At 42.5% G+C, this 22,164-nt stretch overlaps 2 protein-coding genes and 1 pseudogene across 3 annotated transcripts in view; 1 reads left to right on the top strand and 2 right to left on the bottom strand.

The window, feature by feature from the left end:
• The window catches only part of LOC105990982 (putative serine protease 47), a 26,796-nt gene extending 24,818 nt beyond the window's left edge, over positions 1 to 1,978 (bottom strand). Inside the window, exon 1 of one of the 2 annotated variants that reach the window (XM_013023534.1) lies at positions 1,901 to 1,978. The gene's annotated coding sequence lies outside the window, so the exon portion shown is untranslated. The remainder of the gene's footprint in view (positions 1 to 1,900) is intronic. The other variant, XM_013023533.1, reaches the window with a different exon arrangement.
• LOC105990981 (F-box/WD repeat-containing protein 12-like) lies at positions 1,457 to 22,164 on the bottom strand. The gene is made up of 9 exons (XM_013023532.1): positions 22,127 to 22,164; positions 18,968 to 19,128; positions 18,424 to 18,542; positions 11,818 to 12,027; positions 6,523 to 6,681; positions 5,224 to 5,431; positions 3,985 to 4,163; positions 3,772 to 3,899; positions 1,457 to 1,978 (listed from the first exon to the last, which is right to left on the bottom strand). Exons 2-9 carry the CDS (start codon positions 19,083 to 19,085, stop codon positions 1,870 to 1,872), a joined length of 1,230 nt encoding a protein of 409 aa, XP_012878986.1. The 5' UTR covers positions 19,086 to 19,128; positions 22,127 to 22,164; the 3' UTR covers positions 1,457 to 1,869.
• LOC105990983 lies at positions 13,047 to 13,417 on the top strand (annotated as a pseudogene).

The following is a 22,164-nucleotide window of genomic DNA, read 5'->3' as shown; positions in this document are numbered from 1 at the left end:
ACAGACTTTAAGTAGTGACCCTCTCTACCCCAGCCATGGATATGCAGGGTCCAGCTGCTATTTTGTGGTCGGAGAAATCTACATTAACAGGGCTAACTTAGGAAATGGCACACTAGGACAATACACAAAGTAGACTCATGTAAACAGCTTTTTAATCCTTAATTTCTAATCCCGAGAAAATTTTCCTCCCTATTTTTGAAGAAATTTGTACTCTGCAAACATTGGTCAGGAGTATCTATTAATGAAGCTGAAGGAGTCAGATTTTCCCTGTCTTCTCCCACTTGGCCTCAATGTTGTAGGCCCCTGAGCTAAGTAGATACAGAAAATCATAAATGTGTGCAGGCATGTAGGCACACACAAGTCCATGTGTATGAACATATACATGTGCATGCGTGTACACACACATACTTATGTAAGCATTCTGAACCCCTTCCCCCTGGAGAAATGGGGAAGTTTCCTGGTCCCTGTTCAATGACATGAGATAAGCAAAATAGTGGTAGCATGGATAGAGCTCAAGGGAATGGTGATGACACCACTGAGCCAAGACCAATTGGAGGAAGCACAGCACCCTGACTGTCTCCTGCTGCCTGATGCCTTGAGTCTGTCCTTTTTTTCAGCCTTCCCATGAAGCCAATGGAGTATGGCACTGTCTTCCAATAAGTTGCTTTCTTGGTTTCAGTCAGTGGCAGCCCCTATTGCTTGCAGTTAGAAATTCTGAGTAACGCTGGGCGCCAGTGGTTCACGCCTGTAATCCTAGTTACTCAGGAGGCTGAGATCTGAGGATGGAGGTTCAAAGCCAGCCGGGACAAGAACGTCTGTGAGATTCATCTCCAATTAGCCACCAGAAAACTGGAAGTAGCACTGTGACTCAAGTGGTAGAACATTTGCCTTGAGCTGAAGAGCTGAGGGACAGCACCCAAGCCCTGAGTTCAAGCCCCATGACCAACAAAAAACAAAAACAAAAAAAACCTCTGTGTAACATGCCCACTAAGTCAACCAGGGGTTCCATGCTGACTAACTCAGGGGACACCAAGGACACAAAGGTGGCAGGGCTTGCTGGGTGCCAGTGGCTCATGCCTGTAATCCTAGCTACTCAGGAGGCTGCCCAGGCAGAAAAACCCATGAGACTCTGATCTCCAATTAACCACCAGAAAACCGGAAGTGGTACTGTGGCTCAAGTGGTAGAGCACTAGCCTTGAGCTGAAGAGCTCAGGGACAGCACTCAGGCCCAGAGTTTAGGCCCCATGACCGACAGGGCTGGGAACGTGGCTTAGTAGTGGCTCATGTGGCAGAGCCTTGAGCAAAAGGAGCTTAAGGACAAGTGCCTAGGCCCTGAGTTCAAACGCCAGGACTGGCAAATAAATAAATAAAAATAAATAAAAATGGCAGTTCTTGAGTTATATGCATGGTCCCACAAAAATTACCTATGTGATAGCAGGAGCTACACATAACAGAATAGAAAGATAAAAAATATTTTACTCGGTTAATTACATATTTGGATAACAAAAACAACAGTGTAATTCTAATAACTTTACAACAATAATAGTTTCCCAATAGTCAAACATTCAAATTGTTTGCCACTTAGGACTTAAAAATCTTAAGTTAGTCAGCAACAAGAAAATGGGACTAAGAATGTCTAGTCACCCCCTTTTGAATCTCATTTTCCAGAAAAAGAAACATCATTATTTATTGCACATATTTCATTGGCTTCTTGTGAGAAGTCAAGTCACAGAGCTCAATGCATTTGGTATAGAGCAGGCCTCTGAGAACTACTAATTACTTTCCCAATGTGGATAACATAACTTAGTCTTTGTATGCATGCAAGCTGTTTACCAACAATGAGAAACTCTTCAACTGATAAAATAACTTTCAGTTATGCCGAACTTTAAAGCAATATGACCTCAGAATACTTATTCCGTTGCTTCTGTCTTCCACAGCCACAATGCTCCTGCTATCACTTTTCACAAGGATAAATCCACTGTAAAGAGAAAAGACATGTCAGGTATTAATCTTAGAAAAGGGCAAATGTGCTAGGAGCCGGAGGCTCATACCTGTAATCCAAGTTACTCAGGAGACTGAGATCTGAGGATTGTGGTTTGAAGCCAGACTAGGCAGGAAAGTCTGAGACTATTTATCTCTAATAAGCTACTACTCAGAAAAAACTGGAAGTGGCACTGTGGCTCAAGTGGTAGAGTGCTAGTCTTGAGCAAATGAAGTCAGAGACAGCTCCAAGGCCCAGGAATTCAAGCCCCAGGACTGGCAAATGAAAAAAGGGCAAACATTTAAGCAATAAGTGCTTTTACATGAAGACATAGTTCAGCTTTCTGTACCTTTTCTCACCTAGCCAACTCCATATAGCCCTTGTTTACTCTGAGCTGTTTTAAAGAACTGAATTAATTTGTTATGACTGGTAAACATCCTAACATCCTAACATAGGAATATCAATACATGGGCCTACTGATAATAACAGCAGCTGCCTGGATCACAGTGGTTCTAGCTCTTCTAAGAAACATCTGATTAAAAGCACCTAGTTTAATCTGGCCAAGTTGGAATCATTTCCCTAGCACATAGAATTACTTATCAACTCCTGTAATCTCACTGTTCTCTTGAATGAAAGAGATGTAATAACTTTAGGAACTCATGAATAGTCATTTTTCATAAGTTTGACTCTTTTAAAATTCAAGTTCAGCTTGTTCATACATTCTGAGAGATAAAACATATCTATCTCTCAGCCAGTATCAACTGTACAACATGGGAAATGCTAACTACATGTGGTAGCTTTGTATATTACAGGAGATAATATATACAATATATAGCTAGAACTAACAATCTCATCATTTTGTATGGGGCTTGAACTCAGGGAATGGGCACTGTCCCTTAACTTTTTTTGATCAAGGCTGATGCTCTGTTACTTGAGGTACAGCTCCACTTCTGGCTTTTTGTTGGTTAATCGGAGATAGAAGTCCCTCAGACTTTCCTGCTGGCTTCAAACCACAATCCTTATCTGAGTCTCCTGCATATTTATTTTTTTTTTTTTTTTGTTGGTCGTGGGGCTTGAACTCTGGGCCTGGGCATTGTCCCTCAGCTCTTCAGCTCAAGGCGAGCGCTCTACCACTTGAGCTACAGTGCCACTTCCGGTTTTCTGGTGGTTTATTGGAGATAGGAGTCTCACAGTCTCTCCTGCCCGGGCTGGCTTTGAACCGCGATCCTCAGATCTCAGCCTCCTGAGTAGCTAGGATTACAGGCGTGAGCCACTGGATCCCAGCACAATCTCATTTTTTTTTTTTTTGGTCCGGTCGTGGGGCCTGAACTCTGGGCCTGGGCGCTGTCCCTCAGCATTTCAGTAGCGCACTACCACTTGAGCCACAGTGCCACTTCTGGCTTTTTTCTTTTTGCTTATGTGGTGCTGAGGAATCGAACCCAGGGCTTCAGGCATGCAGGGCAAGCACTCTACCACTGAGCCACTTTCCCAGCCCCTCATTTTTTTTAAACAGGAGAAATACAGTATGAGCAGTGGCTGGTCTTAGGACCAAGTTAATAGGCAGTAGGCTGGGTTTATCATTTTAAGTCCTATTAATTTACCCTTTCAGCATTTCTTAAAAAAAAAAAAACTGCTTTGAGACATAATACAGTGGCACACACCTATAGTCCCAGAATGAGGCCAGAGAATCTCTTGAGACAAGAAGTTCAAGGCCAACCTGGGCTTTCAAACAAGCAAATCAATATTGCTTTGCCATTTTGGGGACTAAGTGAAGGAAAACAGTCAATTACTTGGCCCATCTGTGGGATCCTCCAAGCAAGTGATAGCAGCTCCTGAGGGCTGGGATTTTATTTTCCTTATTCCATGTGTAGATGCGCAAAGAGAGGTCCAAGGAGGAGGAGATAACTTGGTTTGCATCCTTATAAAATGAAGTTAAGTTAGATGAGGACATATAGACTACCGAGGTCAGAGGGCAGGTTACAAGCAGGAGGCGTTGTACTTACCACCCACAAGGATGTGATGGATCTCTGGTGGTCCTGGAAGGTTGTCAAATGGTGGCCATATATGGTGAATAGCACCAGCTTTGAGCCACAGGCCAGCAGGATCACCTGAGAGCCATGGCTTTGCATGAGGTAAGGAGGCATCATGGTGTCCGGCAAAGAGAAGCTGACAATCTGTTGCACTTTGGGGATAAAAATACATAGATTGCTTCTCTTGAATAGGTCTATACCTTACCCGTGGTGATGAGACACACTACAAAGAGTGAAGGTTTCACAGCTCTATTCTCAACCCTGCCCATGCATTTACTACATACCAATTCATCAGCTACAAAATGCTGGCTACAATACTGCATTCACAGTCAGATGTGATGATTCATAGTATCTGGCTTGTGAAGTGATTAGCACAGCATCTAGCAAGTAGAACAGGCTCTTGCTTGCCTTTTTCCCTTTCCCATCTAAGGATGATATAAGAAATGACCAAATTGATCAAGGCTCCTGAATTCAAACCCCAGTACCACCAAAAAAGAAGAAATTGCTACAATGAAAATTATATGACATCTGCCAAAAACTACTATTGAAGAGATTGTCCTTCATACTGTATAGCACTACTCATTTATACCAGGAAAAAAAATTACCTCTTGTGAAGAATTCATGTGTTTTCTTGTATCAGACAAGGGGTATTTTACACATCGCATTTCCCTTTTTTTCTCAGCTGTCAGGAAGCTTAGAGTAAAATTTATGGTCAAATGACGTGAGAACAAATGAATACATAAAAGGGAAAAATGATAAGGATCTAAGAGAAGTCCTGTCAGATAATATGAGGTTTAGGAAATAGTAGAGTGGGGAAGGTTATGGAATTTGTTTTCCTACTAGACCAGGAATGCCTTAAAGACAAGTGCTCTAGCTTTTACACATGCACATTTGCATTCAGTGCTGAGAACTGGGTCTTTGAACATATTTGGGACAGTAGGAATGAACAGAGGCATGAAGATCAGTAAGGAGGGAAAGAGAGTGGAGGTGGACATTGTTTACTGCCTGAATCCCCAAAGCACACTAGGTTCTTCAACATTTAGCAAGTGCTCATCACTGAACCAGTGTATACAATCAAAGAACTTCTGCACATATTTCCATGAGAGGGAAGAAAAATGGCCCAAAGAAAAAGAAAAGGTGAGGAAACTGCTCAGGAAGCACTGTACTGCAACGATGGCGACCCACAGAAAGCAGCCAGCATGGGGACCTTACCCAGAGTGGTCACTCTACCCCTGGACTTATCCGCCTTTAACTCAAAGGTAGTGACCATCATCTGTGTGCAATCACAATTTCTGTGCATCACAATCAGCCTGGCTGCCTCAACTGGGGCCCAGCAGGCCTTGAAAGTCAAACTGACAGGGAGGACAGTGCAGACAGGCTCTTCTTCCAATGGGTCCAGCAGAGATTCAATGTCGAAGACCTGTGGAACAACCCTGCTTGGTCACTGCACGGGTGAAGGAAGGCTTCTCCAAGCTCAGAAAACACTCCACCCCAACCTGGCTCACACCTCTGGCAAAGCCTGGCCTATATCTGCCATTTTGACTTACAGAGCAGCCCGTGACACTTGCAGGACCTTCCTCCTATACTGTGGATGAAGGCCGAGACTTTTGGAGGTTAATCCCAGCTCCCATTAGGGAACATGCTGGTAGGCCAATTCCAGTGAGGTTGCTATGATGGACGAATCACTCAAATGGCATTTGTTTTTCTCAGCTGCACTTTTCTTTTCCTGTCTCCTATTCTTCCCCTGGTACATGGAAGTCCCAGCGACTGCTTCCCATGGCCTCTCTGCACCCACTGCTCTTCTCTGACCATTTGTCTACTGGCTACCATCCCTAGGTTCCCATGTGATACCTCTCTTTTCCTAGCCCTTCCATTCCATAAGACCAATGCTAGCTGTCTGCTTTTTACCACGGTCTGACTTCCTAGTCTAGAACCTAGTACTTGAAAGGTGCCGAGGCTCTAGCAAATAACTAGACGCCTCTATGCCTGCAAGTGATCAGGGCTCTGGGACTCACTGGATCTGAGAATGAACAGGGTGCCACTCCAGGAGTACAAGGAGAGTTCCACTAGGTCCTTCTCTAGGAGAAGGTTCTCCTTAAGATTCTCCTCTCAGCCTCACTATTGTCAGACCACCTCATTAATCTTGAGTAGTTCCATCAGGATTTTCCTTTGGGCCCCAATGTGTTTAAAACGTATTTCTGCCCACTCCTGCAGGGGACTGGCCCACAGACAGTACACAGCGAGGCAAGAGCCCCCTGGTGTACAGGACCACTGAGCTTCCTGCAGGAATGAGTCTATGCCAGGAACAGACACCTAGGAGGAGCTGAGAGTGGCTCTCAGTGAGCAACCAGGGGCCTCCTCCTGCCTGGACCTCCTATCAGGTTTCCTCCTGCCAGGCTATGGAGCTTGATCCTGTGCAAGAAACTGCTTGCAAACAGCCTCAGAACTCCAGTCCTTCTATCTTCCACTGATCCAGGCTCCCTAGGGAAAAAGGGTTCTATAGGTACTGACCTGTGGACCTAGTTCCAAATCCTTCGGGAATATAATTACCCACTGTCTATCAGGTGAACCTGAGAAGCCCAAGGAGGTATGGAGTAATGTGGTCACCTTGGAGACCATTTTCAGTTGAGGCACCAACAGTGTATAGAGGTTTCCTCTGGCACAGACTACCTGGAACAGAAAGAAGCAACAGAACACCAGGGCATAAGAGGTGCCAGGGACTCTCTTAAACTATGAAGCAGGGGTGCTATTCCCAACTTTTCCCCTCCAAGGTGACCACCGCAAACTAGCAACATGTAGATGTGAAGTCCCATATTTCTCTTGCTTTGGCTTGTCCTGTGGTTCTGCTGGTAGATAGCAGCAGGCACCTGTGCTGTGTTGCTCTGTCCTGTACTTGCTGGGTCCCATCATGACTAAGTTTCAATAACTGATACTTAAGTTGGGCATCAGTGGCTCATGCCTTTAATATTAGCTACTCAGGAGACTGAGACCTGAGGATCACAGTTCAAAGCCAGCTTGGGCAGGAAAATCCATGAAACTCTTATCTCCAATTAACCACCAGAAAACTAGAAGTAGCACTAGAGCTCAAATGGTAAAGCATCAGCCTTACCAAGCTACTTTTGAATTTAAGAATTTGAATTTGAGACAAATAGGGTTACCTCTTTGGTAGTTGGCCTTCAATAAAGCTGTTTCTGCAAAAGCCCAGTGCCACAGTATTTGATTCTGTGTGTGGTTTGGTGGTAAGCCTTATTCACTATTACCAGAAACCTCAGATTCTCATTCACAAATTTTACTTAGACCCATATAGAGTGTACCCTACAAAAGTCCATTTCAACGTGTACATTTCATAACACAAGGCTCCCAAGTGTCCAACACAAGCATCTCATTAGTGCCCCTGTACCACATTGGCTTCAGGGACCTCCTCCCACACCGATTCATGTCTGTTGAAGGCCACAAGCTGCCCACAGACCCTAGAGCGAAACCTGTCCTTGGTTCCACAGAATAAAAACTGCTGGCCATACATAGGGCTCTTCTGATGGTAGAGGCTTACAGTTCCTAAGCCTGCAACTCTGTTCTCAGTTTTTCCTTACCTCAGGCCCTGGAAGCAGTACCCACAGATGTTTCCTTACTAAGTACATCCACAGTGGCTTCAAGAGAAAGGCACACCAAGATGACCTATGGAATCCCCTCTGTTGGAGAACAAAGCCTTTCTCCAGATGGAGGGCCCTAGAATAGGATACCCTATCCAGGACTACTAGCTCTGAGAACATCTAAGCAACCCAGGAAGTTCACTCAGACTTTTTGGACAGCACTGTCCTGCTGTATGTGACAGCCCAAGGAAGAGTGTGTGTAGTGGCATACTCCTATAATCCTAGAGCTTGTGAAGTGGAGGTTTGCAAGTTTGAGGCTAGTCTAAGCTTCATACTTAGCAAGATCCTATCTCAATAGAAAAATGAAAGCCAGGCACCAATGGCTCATGCTTGTAATCCTAGCTATTCAGGCATTGGACAACTGAGGATCATGATTTGAAGCCAGCTCAGAAAAGACCGATACTATTATCTCCAACTACCCACCAAAATAGCCAGAAATGGAGTTGTGACTCAAGTAATGGAGTGCTAGCCTTAAGCAAGAAAGCTTTTGATTATGAATTTGAACAATAACAAATGCTGGTGGGGATGTAGGGAAATAGGAACCCTAACTGCACTGTTGGTGGGAATGTAAACTAGTACAACCACTCTGGAAAGCAGTCTGGAGGTTCCTCAAAAAACTAAACATGGTCTTCCCTATGATCCAGCCATACCACTCCTAGGCATCTACCCTGAACATCATGAGCCAGGATATGATAAGGACACCTGCACATCCACGTTTATTGTTGCATTATTCACAATAGTCAAGATATGGAAACAGCCCAGATGCCCCACAATAGATAAATGGATCCAAAAAATATGGTACCTATACACACTGGAATTATACACAGCCATTAGAAAGAATAAAATGTCATTTTCAGGGAAATGGATGGAACAAATCATGCTAAGTGACATAAGCCAAGCTCAGAGACAAATGGTGCATATTCTCTCTGATATGCATTAGTTAGATTTAAAATTATGTAAGAATCTAGATATTCACATACAGTGAAACCAAAAGAGGATACTCAGAAGAGAATCACAAAAGTGCAATGCCTAAGCACCTCTTCGTATTTATGTAAGACAATATACATAGTGAAACAAACTCCAAAATACGTAAACGAAGCTTTTTCTTTTAGTTTTCAGTTTTTGATGATTCTCTCTTCTTTATTTTATATATGGTATATTCACATGTATATAAAAAATTTTTTCTTTCAGTTTTCAGTTTTTGATGATTCTCTCTTCTTTACCTTATATATGGTGTATTCACATGTACATCTTTGGGATGGTTGAGGAGAGGGCAGAGAACTCGATGGAAAAAGGGTGAAAAAGCGCAGCAGTGGAGTGCACTGGACATTCATGAAAGTGAACTAGACAACTCATGGGTGGAGACGGGAGGGAAGGAATGGGAGAGAGTGAGGGAACAGATGACAATATACAAAAGAAAATGTACTTACCTGACTCATGTAATTCTAACCCCTTTGTACATCACTTCTACAATAACAATAAAGTAAACTAATTTTTTTTTAAAACAAGAAAGCTTTGGGACAGCACCCAGGCCCTGAGTTCAAATGCCAGGACCAGCACCAAAAAAAAATAAATTAAAAATCTGAGAAGCCCTTGTCCAGTTCTCTTTCTCTACCACATTTACCACTCTGAGCATCCCTGGAGTTATTATAGAGAATTGTTTTTTTATTTTTCTTCTAATCTTAATTCTTTTCTATACTTTTTCTTTTCGGGGGTTATACTTGGCACTCTTACCACTTGAGTCACACCCCTATACTTTTTTTTTTAACTTTCAGGTATGGGGAAGTTTTATATGGTTTCATGATTTTGTCTGAGCCCATCTCAGACTGCAATTCTTCTATCCTTCCATGCATCCTGGTATTACAAGGACCATCCATAGCACGCTCCAATTCTTTTATATCATTAATTTTTTTTTTTGTCAGTTGTGGGTCTTGAACTCTGGGCCTTGGCGAAATCCCTCAGCTCTTCAGCTCAAGGTAAATGCTCTACCACTTGAGCCACAGTGCCACTTCTGGTTTTATGGTGGTAAATTGGAGATGAGTCATGGATTGTCCGGCCTGTGCTGGCTTTGAACCATGATCCTCGTATCTCAGCCTCCTGAGTAGCTAGGATTACAAGCATGAGCCACCGAAGCCCAGCTTCATTAACTTTTTAAAGTGATAAACAACACACAGAGAACAACTACACAAAACCTCAATGAACTTATTACAATATTCATGTCAACATCCAAGAAACATCACACTACCAGCAATGCAAGCTCTTTCTCCCTCCAGTCAATGTGTAACTTCGACATCTGTACCCACATATACAATGGCCTCTAACCACTTATTTCTTTACCTTTCTTAATGAAGTCTTCTACTCTAGAACGTCTACTGGGTTCTTTGTTCAACCTGTTATTTCATTTGTTATGGCTTTAAACACCAAAACATGTCTACTGCGTCTATAGCCTTTGGCTTTACACTGTCTGTTGTTTGCTGTTCACCCTACCAGTATCCATTCACATGTGAATTTGGAAATAGAAATATGTAAGGCATGGGGACTTCCCTCACTCCTACCAACTGATGAAGGAGCTGAGCTGCAATCTGCTCATCCCCCTTTCCCTGAGGCCACACCACACAGGATCCATTCTTATTGCCCTTGAACTCCAGCTTCTGTATCTGGACTGTGAAAAGAATGCTTAGCCTTACATGTGCCTTGAAATATACATCTCTAGGGCAAAAATAGCCCCAGTGATAGGTTTAGAACTCAAATTTCTGCCATCTTCTGTATACAAGCCTATCCAATTCCTTTTTCCCCCCTTTATGGGACAGGGTGTCTTGCTATGAAGTCCACACTGGCCTGAGCTCAGCCTGTACCCCAGGCTGGCCTTGAACTCCCAACCATCCTGCCTCAGCATTCCAAGTCCTAGCATTACTGGTATGCCCACCACACCCATCTTGTTTAATTATTTTATTATTATTAAGCTAACTGGCACTGCAGGCTTTTTTTTTTAAGTGGTTGGTGGTGGTGGTACTGAGGATTGAATATAGGACCTCACATTAGCTAGGTAAATGACAAATGGTCTTCCACTGCTCAACTTTTTTTAAGTGCTGGAGATTGAATTTATGGCCTCAGGCTTGCCAGGCAGTGGCTCTACTACTTGAACCTTTTGCCCAGACCCTTTTTGTGTTGTTTATTTTTGAGATAGGGTCTTGCCTTATGCCTGTCTTACCTGAACTGAGATCCTCCTGCTTGTGCTTCCTCATATCACTGGGAATGACAGGTGCATGCCACTGCATACAGCCATTGTCTTTCCCCCAAAGCTGAGAGAATAAGCATGTGCCATCTTCACCCAGCCATTGGTTTACATAGTCTTATAAACATATTTTGTCTCATATTGTGATCCTCCAGCAATGCCTTCCAAGTAATCAGAATTAAAGGCTTGAGGCATATTACCTAGCTATTTATGCCATTTTTAAATTTGAGAGCATCTCACCAAGTTGTCTAGACTTAACTATTCTCTTGCCTCACCCTCCTCGGTGGCTAGGATTACAGACATGCACCATCATGTCCAGCTGTTGTCAGTTTGAAAAAAAAAAAAAGAAAAAGAAAACCTGAACTGTAGCCAGGTGCCAGTAGCTTATGCCTGTAATCCTAGATACTCAAGAGGCTGAGATGTGAGGATCCAGATTCAAAGCCAACCCAGGCAGGAAAGTTTGTGAGACTCTGATTGCCAATAAACCACCACAAAACCAGAAGTGGTATGACTCAAGTGGCAGAGTGCTCACCTTGAGAAAAAGAAGCTCAGGGACAATGTCAAGGCCCTAAGTTAAAGCCCCAGAACTGACACACACACACACGCACGCACACACGCACAAAATAAATGAATAAAACAGAATTGAAGTTAAAAGAAATTGCAGGTAGAAGAAAAATACTGAGACAGACCAATAGACAAGAAAGCAAGGGCATGTGACCACAGAACCCCAGGAGTCCACAGAGCTGGCTCTGAGCGAAAGTGAGAGGCTACAAACAGCAACTGAAAGACAGGAGTCTGCACTCAACATGGTAGGCAAAAAGGAGTCTGCCCTGAAGACTCCATGCATATGTATCATGTGGTCACGGGGCTAGGATCTAGGACCTGGCAATCAGCTAGGCCTTGTAGAGCTAGGGAACTCACCAGCAGAAAGGGATTCTCAGGCTGGTCATAGGCCTCGACTGCAGCACAGGAATTCAGTAAGGAGAAGGAAGCCCCCTCACATCCAGTCTCTGCTCCCCACACTTTTATCAATCCTTCTGTGTCCACAGTGATGACTAGCTGCTGCTGAGGGTAGGTCACCAAATTCACCAGAGGAGCTGGCTGCGCAGGGCTGGACCAGATCTCTGTGCCCTAACAACAAAATTGACACAGAGTCCATTCATTATAAACATACTATTTTCATGCATTCAATAGGCATATATTTACCTGTGTCTGCTTTATACCAGACTCTACCGTGCATACAGGATAGCACAGGTGAAAAGGATGTGCCCCACCTTATAGCACTATAGAGAGAATAGTAAAGACGGGTGTGTCCCAGTTAGACTAAGGGCAGGAATGGAGCTAGGGCAACTGGAAAGATCTCCTGAAGACTGGATAGCATCCACAGAGTACTAAGAAGAGGAAGAGGTATTCACAATGGCATGCCATATCCAGTGTTACCTAGGGCTCCAATGAAGGAAAGGAAGCTACAGACTGAACTGAAAGGCCAATGCAACATTGATCCCATGCACAGAACCCAGGCTGTGCACTATCATCTATTGCTTTCAGCTGTCTTACTTAAGTCTTATGGAAATCCAGGGTTTTTTTTTGTCATTTAAAAAATCATTTAATATACAAAGTGAAAAAACTAGAATATAAAAGCATTTCACATTTTTTTAAACAAACCCTTCTAAATTAGTTAAGAGAAAATAGAGATCCACAATCTTTATCTGAAACCCTTGGGGCTAGATGTTTCAGAATTATAAAATTTTCAGATTTTAGAAAAATAATTAATTTAGTGTATATATGATAATACATTAGCCTCCAAAAGATTTTGTGGCAGCACCTCCAGCTCAGTAATCACACATGTTAATATTTCTACAAGAAAACAAATGAATAGTCACACTACATAGAATAAGTACAGTGAATATCAGTTCAGATTTGATTTGGAAACAAATGAATTCTGTCATTCAGCTTATAACCTTATGTCCAGAATTTCTTGGATTTTGAAATTACAATTACAGATAAGGAATGAAGACCTTTAACAAACTTGTATGACAAGACACAAAAGACTACACAGACCCATTATTACAAATGAATGTGTATAAAAAAACACACAGCCTTCCTCTCTCCATTATCTTGGAGCCTGTGGAGGCCTGCTGGGAACAGAACTCCTAAAAAGCAAAATGTCTGGAAGGCTATGGTGCAAGGCCATTTTTGCTGGCTATAAACAGGGTCTCCGGAACCAAAGGGAGCACACGGCTCTCCTTAAAATTGAAGGCGTTTATGCCCGAGGTGATACCAATTTCTACTTGGGCAAGAGATGTGCTTATGTATACAAAGCAAAAAACAACATAGTGACTCCTGGCGGCAAACCTAACAAAACAAGAGTAATCTGGGGAAAGGTAACACGTGCCCATGGAAACAGTGGCATGGTTCGTGCCAAATTCCAAAGCAACCTTCCTGCTAAGGCCATTGGACACAGAATCCGTGTGATGCTGTACCCCTCCAGAATTTAAACTAATGAAAATTAAATAAAGTAAATCTGCAAAAAAAACAAAACACATTACCTTTCAAATACATTATAAATTAATAAGCATCTTCTCTTTGATATTACTAAATGCACATCTTTAAAAACATATACACATAGCACACAACATGATAAACTAACCATAGTTTATGGCAGTAGCTACCCTTTTCAGAACATTTCCACCCAATATGGGACGTGCCCAGTAGTGCCACCACTGGCTAGCCCCAAAGCCTATCAATATACACGGGCTACTAATCCAGAGGAAGACAATGCCTGAATTGGGACCATTCCATGATCTCTTTGAAAACTAGGAACACCAGACCCATCATGCACTGAATTGGACATTAAGGTGTGTCTACTTACTGTTGCCCCAGAATTTTCATTCCAATCACTCATTTCACTCCAATCAATCATATTATCTTGGTATTCCCTTAATTTATTTGTTTACCCTATAAGTTGATTTCTGTTGCTTAAATAAGCCAATGCCATCATCATATCTGATCATGATAAAAAAGATTATATATATTAAATATATATATAATACATATTATATATATTAAATATATATGAGGGTTACTAGCATGAGAAGTTGAGAATACTGAATGTGAGAAAATTCTAGGAGGCAGGATGGGAATGTGGCTTAGTGGTAGAGTGCTTACCTAGTACGTATGAAGCCCTAATGCTAGAAATGGTGCTGTGGCTCAACTGGTAGAGTGCTAGCCTTGAGCAAAAGAAGCTCAGAGACATTGTCCAGGCTCTGAGTTCAAGCTCCAGGACTAGTTAAAAAAAAAAATTCTAGGAGGCTCAAAAACAATTTAATCTTTGCAGGCGACAAGAGTGTTTAGCAACACAAGAATTACACAGGTTGAATAAACTTAGGTTGAATGAATTTATTATGAATAATTGTTTTAAAGCTCTATGTGCTAGACACAGGAGGAAACCATCTTTCTATATAATGGAGGCAAAATGCAGAAATTTTTCTTTGTGTTACGACACTGCCATTAAGACACCATCTTTCCATATAATGGAGGCAAGATGCAGTGAACTGTCTTCCTGTGTTAAAATACAGCAAAATGCAGAGAATTTTCTTTCTGTGTTATGACACTGGAGGATTTGAAATAGAATTAAGGTTTACAAAATGAAAGCAAGGCAAGAGGTGTCATTTGGCAATGAAAATAGAATGCTTCTGAAAGTCACAATCCATCTGAGAGAGTGGAAGAGCTGCAGTTTAAACTGGTTAAGTAGGAAGGACAAGGAATATTGTCACAAATTGTGTTAATGTTTGAAGTAGTGTGGGTGCTGACTAGTAGTAGTATCAAAAATGTATTCAGAGGCCAGAAGCTGGTGGCTCACACCTGTAAATCCTAGCTACTCATACCTGTAAATCCTAGCTACTCAGGAGGATCTGAGGATTGTGGTTCCAAGTCAGGATTAACCACCAAAAAGCAGAAGAGCTATGCCTCAAGTGGTACAGCAACAGCTTTGAGCAAAAAAGCTCAGGGACAGTGCCCAGGCCCTGAGTAAAAGCCTACTACCAGCATACACACACACAAACTCACACATACACTGTATTCAGGATTGTTTTGATACCTGTATTTGTAATAAAAAGATGTTTCAGGAATCAATAAATGTCTTTGAAAAGCTGGTCCTGCGCTATATGTAAGAAACATGGTATTTGTTTTACAATCTTTGTTTACCAAATCATGCTTGTAGGGGCTGAGAGGATGATGAAAAGAGATGGAGGTGAGATTGATTGGGGAACAGTGTATATATATATGGTAATGTCACAATGAAACCTGACTTTGTATAATTAATAGATGCTAACAAAAAATCTTTAACAGAGAAAAAAGAAAAAAATCAATCTGTAGTAATGCCAGATACAGCGGTGCAAGTCTGTAATCCCAGCATTCAAGAGGCTGAGATTAAAGACTGGTGAGTTTGAGGCCACTGTGGACTACAAAACAAGAAAATGAAAACAAAGAAAAAAAATTTTCAAGGAAAAGGAAACCAAAAAACATCTGGAGAGCAGTATGGTACCACATACCTATAATTCTGTACTCAGGAGAAACAACTAGAAGAATCACAAGTATGTGCTAATAATGTGTACCAGGCCAGCCTGGGTTATGAAATACTGTCTCAAACCTAGCCCCCTTTCTCCCCCCAGCCAAAAAAAAATCTGTCTCTGCTACCACACCACAGGAAATGAGAAGCCATGATACTCTGCCTCACCACAAAAACAATATAGCCAAATGACCACAGCTAAAACCTCTGAAACTGAAACAAATAAATCTTTCCTGCTTTGAATTGTTTATCTCATGTATTTATTACAGCAACATAAAACTAATACATTGCCAATCACTGCAGTGACTACAAACTCCAATAGGAATTAACTGCCTTGCTCCATCCAGCTGTAGTAACAAAAGGACAGATTGGTTAATTTATTCAGAACAGAAGCTAAGAAATTCAAAATGAAAGAGGCTTTACCATGGTCAAATGGACATGCAAAAATGAAATTTCCTTGTGCAACTAACTGATGCTAATTAAAAAAAAGAAAAAAGAATCTCAAATCAAGGCACAAACAGCTTCAGTTGTCTGAGCAAAGCCTGGCATTCACTTGACTTGCTTGCTCACAGCTGGTACTTTACTGTATAATCTGTACAATCTGCACTTTCAGACTACCTTTTTGTTAGTTAACTGGAGACAGAGTCTCAAAGACTTAGAACTTCAAATTTCTGACTGAAGCCTCCTGAGTAGACAGGATTACCAGTGTGAGCCACAGGGACCCAGCTAATCAAGACTTCTTGCTTCCTCAAGAGAGTAAAATGCCCTTGTCTATACATAGTGGAAGGTAGGAGGGAGACCAGAGTAACTCCCTCTATCAAGCCACACACACACCCTTTCATTTGTGCCAGTCCTGGGGCTTAAACTCAGGGCCTGGGCACTGTCCCTGAGTTTCTTTTGCACAAGACTAGCACAGCTAGCCTTGAGTCACAGTTTTGTGTCACATCTCCACTTTTGGCTTTTTAGCAGTTAACTAGAGATGAGAGTCTCACAGACTTTCTGCTCAGATTGGCTTCAAACTTCAATCCAGACCTCAACCTCCTGAGTAGTAAGGATTATAGGTATGAACCATCAAGCCCTTTTAAGTACCTAAGATCCCAGATGAGGGCAGAAACTTCATAACTCATTACTTCCCAATACTGGTGCATAGGGGATTAAGTTTCAGCATGAATCTTGGAGGGCACAAGAACAAGCACCAACTATACAGATGATTTTCTTTAAAAAAATTCAAAGTTTGATTCCCAAGAGCCCCTGAGTCTCCAAGTCACAAGTCTCCAACCCACAGGCAGGTCTCTCTTTCAGGAGGAGCAACCCTCACAGGGAATGAAGGTTAAGCAGGGACCTGAGCTCAGCTAGGTCTCTTGATAGACTGGCTAGTCCCCAGGAGACCTCTAATCTGCTATGGCTTTTCAATACTAAGTTCTCTTGTCAGAGGCAACATCCACTGCCAGCAAACCTAATGAATGGTAAAGACAAGTTATTGACAAAAGACTATTTACATAAAGTAGTAACATCCTACCTAGGGTTGAGAGTATAGTTCAGTGGTAGAACACTTGTATAATACTTACAAAGCCTTAGGTTTAATCCCCAACATCACAAAAAATAAAAATCAAGTAAGATACTACAGATATCTCTGTCTAAGGCATTCAAAAATACAACGTATTCCACAGATTCTAGGATGCTATCCATTACAGGAGGCTGCGTTCCATTTGCGTGTGACCCTAGGCAGAACTCCTGGATTTACAAGCAACCATAGTTCAAGTTTCAGAGACATCTTCCTCCCTTAGTCCCAGTTTATGTCTATAAAGTTAGGATAATAATGAATACCTTGGCCGGGAAGGTGGCTCAGTGGTAGAGCGCTTGCCTTGCATGCATGAAGCCCTGGGTTCGATTCCTCAGCACCACATAAGCAAAAAGAAAAAAAAGCTGGAAGTGGCGCTGTGGCTCAAGTGGTAGAGCGCTAGCCTTGAGCTGAAGAGCTGAGGCCCTGGGTTCGATTCCTCAGCACCACATAAGCAAAAAGAAAAAAAGCCAGGAAGTGGCGCTGTGGCTCAAGTGGTAGAGCGCTAGCCTTGAGCTGAAGAGCTGAGGGACAGCACCCAGGCCCAGAGTTCAGGCCCCACAATGGACCAAAAAAAAAAAAAAAAGAATACCTTATTGGACTGCTGCTAATAAGAAAACAAGATATACAAACTAAAACCTTGGGCTGGGAAGGTGGCTCAGTGGTAGAGCGCTTGCCTTGCATGCCTGTGGCCCTGGGTTCGATTCCTCAGCACCACATAAGCAAAAAGAAAAAAAGCCGGAAGTGGCACTGTGGCTCAAGTGGTACAACACTAGCCTTGAGCTAAAGAGCTGAGGGATAGCGCCCAGGCCCAGAGTTCAGGCCCCACAACTGGATCCAAAAAAAACCCAAAAAAACTAAAACCTTTTAACTGCCAAGGGTTAACAATGTTTAAAATGTTAACCAAGTTATCTAGACTTACATATGGGGATGACTAAAATGTCTAATGATCTAGGCAACATGGCCCAGTAGGCTAAAACCATGTGGAGAATCACATGAGTAAGAGATCTCAGATTCAAGTCCAGAAATGCTTGCAAGGAAGGGGTGAGAAATAGTAAAGAAAGCTGGAATGCCAACACAGTCCCCACCAAGCACAGCTGGTACAGTTCAGCTTCCCAAGGGCACAAAACAGAAAGCCAAGAATGTGTCACTGAGAATGGTCACACTCAGATTTCAAACAGAGATCCACTGTCTACTTGTTACTACTGTGCCCTGGTGTGGTAACTGAGCCTCTTATGAGCTCAGATTTTTCATCTGCAAAATGGGGCTTCTATTCCTAATCCCAGAAGCTTTCCAAAGTAAGTAAATAAAATCACACAAAGGGTCATGATGAGACCAGGACACAGGAAGGATTCCGGACACTTCGGCATTGCTTTCCCTTCCAGGGCCAGCTCACCTCACACAAATCCCAGGCACGCACAGTGCAATCCGCAGACACAGTGCAGACCACAGACTTCTCTGTTCCGTCAAACCGGTACTCATTGGTCGACACATAAGCCAGCTGATTTATCTGTCCTATGAGAGAACATAGAAACATAGACAGCCAGAGATTGGACACTCTACTTAAGGAAAATGTTTTGAAGTAAAACCGTCACTCTGCTTCTGTCTTAGATACACAATGGTCACTTGGTTACTTGGGCACAATAAAATAGGAAAGAACTAGCTGCTCTCTGAAAGAAGCTGTTCTCTGGACTGTCTCTCTTTAGCAACATGACATTAAACTACTCCTTAGCCTCTTGGTTTCTGCTTCTGACTACTTTAAAAATGATGTGACTATGTCTTCCTCATAGGGTTACTATGAGGATCAGATGACATAACACAAATGTTTACAGAACTAGCAAAATACTCAATCATCAAGTAGCCCTCTCCAAGTCATTCACCATGAGGAGAGTGGAGGGTGAGTGGGAATGGACATAGTCACTACATTTCCTACACCATACCTGTATGCCCAGCAATAGTTTTGTAAACAAAGTCCTCGGGCCGCCCAGATTCCACTCGAAACTCCAGCTCAGACCGGGAGAGATAGTACTGTTTCCATGTTTGTGTGCCAGGGACCATTTGAGAGGCTCTGCAGGAGGACCAGCGTCTCAGACACAGCTGCCTGAAAAACAGACCCACAACTGAAGGCAGGATGTAGCAGTCATGGACTTTGGAGCTAATAGATTGAGTTTTGAATCCTGGCTTTGCCAACCAATTTTGTCTACCTAGGTCTCAGCCATCTCTTCCGTAAATGGGGATAAAGGAACACTGAATGAGTGTTAACTACACATCAGGCATGAAGTGCTGTTTTATGTATCCAATGGAGTTTCTCCACAACCCTATGAGGTAAAAATCTCACCTCCATTCTACACTTGGGAGATGTAGAAGTTAATCAACTGGGATTCAAATGGCATTCTCAATGCCTCCACTATTATTGTAAAATTAACTATGTCTTTCTTCATTGCTGCCAAGCCCTTATGTATTTTTCTTGCTTTGTGGCCAGAGGCATCTATAACTATCATCTTCTTGCTAGACTAATTGATTTATCATTATAAAACACCTTTCTTTGTGTGTAGTACCATTTTTTCCCTCTCAATGTCTGTTTTGTGTTACGTTAGCACAATTCAGCTCTCTTTTGGTTATTATTTGCATGATATATCTTTTGGGGAAGAGATGGTTCTGGGGTTTAAACTCAGATTCTATGTTCTCTCAGTTTGTTTGCTTGGCTAGTGCTCTCCCATTTAAGCCAAGCTAGTAACCTGGCTTTTGGCTGGTTATTTTAGCGATGAAGTTTCATGGTATTTTCTACCAAGGCTGGCTTTGAACCATGACCCTCAAAAGCTAAGATTATAGGAATAAGTCACCAATGCCCATCTTGCTTTATTTATTTTGCTAGTCCTAGACCTTGAACTCTGGGCTTAAGTATTGTCCCAGAGATTTTGTGTTCAAGGCTAGCATTCTACCACTTGAGCCACAGCTCTGGCTTTTTATGGTTATTTGGAGATAATAGTCTCACTGACTTTTCTGTGAAGGCCGGCTTCGAAACAGAGATCCTCAGATCTCAGCTTCCTGAATAGTTAGGATTACAGGCATGAGGTACTGTGTGCCCAGCTTTAAGATGTGGGTCTCACTTTTTATGTGAGCCAGCCTGAACCACAATCCAATTTGTTTCCCCCACAGCTGGGAGGACAGGAGCATGCCACTATGCCTAGCCTTTTGTGTTCAGATGAGATCTAGTAAAAATTTTGCCTGGCTGACCTCAAACCATGATCCTTCTAGTCTCTACTTCCTGTACAGCTGGTATGACAAATGTGAGCCTATTGGTTGGTTTGATTTCTTCATGTGGCTTCAAGCTACTGTCTAAGTTCCAGAAAGAAGTAACTTGCTACTGCAGAGGTTAAGAGCAACTGGAGTGGTCACCTAGCTGAGAAGGCCTGATCAATGGGGACTCCCAGCACTAACACTGCACAGCAATAATGTGGCATCCGCTAACTCTAGTCCAGCACTCCTGTCTCAGGAGAAACAGAATGAGGTCACATAGAAAACGAGAGGATCACAGCAGTGTGGTTTAAACAAGGACAACATAACGTGGGATAACTTGTACAATTATTGAGCACCTACATGTCAGGCTCAGTACCAAGCACTAGAAAGCTTCTGTACATTGAAGACTGTAGTGCTCACATGGGAAAAAGGCTTATTCTGCTTGCTGACTCTCTGGCTTTCTACCACATCTAGCACCCTAACAGTCTGTGAGAAGAAAGAACTCCCAGATTACTTTGTATGTTCCATGTTATAAGAGGCCACATGAAGACATAGCTACCAACAATAAAAAAATCATATTTCCCCAGTTGGGGGCCAGTGATTCTTTCATGTATCCTAGCTACTCAGGAAGCTAAGATCTGAGGATCAAGGTTCAAAGGCAACCCAGGCAGGAAAGTTCATGAGACTTTTATCTCCAATTAACCACCAGAAAACTGGTGGCACTGTGGCTCAAATGGTAGCGACACTTCATGCCTTGAGCACAAAGAGGCTCAGGGACAGAACCCAGGCCCTGAGTTTAAGCCCTACAACCAACAAAAACCAAAATGAACAAATAATAAAACAAATGCAAAAAAGGAGGAAGAGAGAGTGAACAATAATACTATTCAGTATCTACTATATGGACAGGCAGCAGGCATGGGAGGGGAAAACTGGGGAAAGAAAAGAAAGGGGTGATATTGTCCAAAAAAAGAAATGTACTCTGGAAGTGGCGCTGAGGCTCAAGAGCTGAAGAGCGCAGGGACAGCGCCCAAGCCCAGAGTTCAAGCCCCATGACCGACCAAAAAATAAAAAAAAAGTAAAAGTTATATAATTGGGGCTGGGAAGATAGCTCAGAGGTAGAGCGCTTGCCCTTCATGCATGAGGCCCTGGGTTCCATTCCTCAGCACCACATAAGCAAAAAGAAAAAAGCTGGAAGTGGCGCTGTGGCTCAAGCTGTAGAGCACTACTAGCCTTGAGCTGAAGAGCTGAAGGCAGCGCCCAGGCCCAGAGTTCAGGGTCCCCCTCCCCCAAAAAAGAAAGAAATGTACTCATTACTCATTACCTGAAATGGTAACCCCTTCTGGGTTACCTTAATAACAGTAAAATTATATTTAAAAATAAAATAAACAAGAAGGTGTTGATAGCTCATAGCTACTCATGAGGTTGAAACCTAGAGGATCACTGTTCAAAGCCAGTCCAGGCAGAAAAGTTCACTAGACTCTGTCTCCAAATTAATCACCAAAGCACATGTCTGGAGGTATGACTCAAGTGGTAGAGTACCAACTGGGCAAGTGACCCAACCCAGAGTGATGTACTGAGTTCAAACTACAGTACTAACAACAAAAAAGTAATTTAATCATAATTCAGTTGCTGTATCTTCTGAGCCAGTTACATTCATTTATTGTACATTTCTGCCCCTGAGTTTTATAATCCTACTTTTATCAAGTCTTTCCATTCTACTCGTATTCCACAGACAGGAGATTCCTATCTGAATCATCCTTTCTATGCATTCTAGAAAGCTAGAAATGTAGACAGTTATCACAAGTCTTATCCAGTGCAGCCATCTCCTTTTGCAGGACCACTGTTAACTTCTCACTCACCTCCACAGTTCTTTGGTGCTTGAAACTTCATTCCAGAC

The sequence above is a fragment of the Dipodomys ordii genome, unplaced genomic scaffold, assembly GCF_000151885.1.
Source record: "Dipodomys ordii isolate 6190 unplaced genomic scaffold, Dord_2.0 Scaffold68, whole genome shotgun sequence".
Taxonomy (NCBI): Eukaryota; Metazoa; Chordata; class Mammalia; order Rodentia; family Heteromyidae; genus Dipodomys; species Dipodomys ordii.
The sequence above is the reverse complement of the archived record's forward strand: the minus strand, read 5'-3'. Positions and strand labels throughout refer to the sequence as shown.

What these genes read in the sequence shown, in the direction of transcription:
- LOC105990981 (XM_013023532.1), bottom strand. Translation starts at nt 19,085, where the DNA reads ATGGTCCCTGGCACACAAACATGGAAACAGTACTATCTCTCCCGGTCT. An exon ending in CTGAGAATCCCTTTCTGCTG is followed by an intron (nt 6,682 to 11,817) that starts GTGAGTTCCCTA and finishes TTTCTGTTCCAG; the next exon opens with GTAGTCTGTGCCAGAGGAAA. An exon ending in CCATCACATCCTTGTGGGTG is followed by an intron (nt 3,900 to 3,984) that starts GTAAGTACAACG and finishes TCATTTTATAAG; the next exon opens with GATGCAAACCAAGTTATCTC.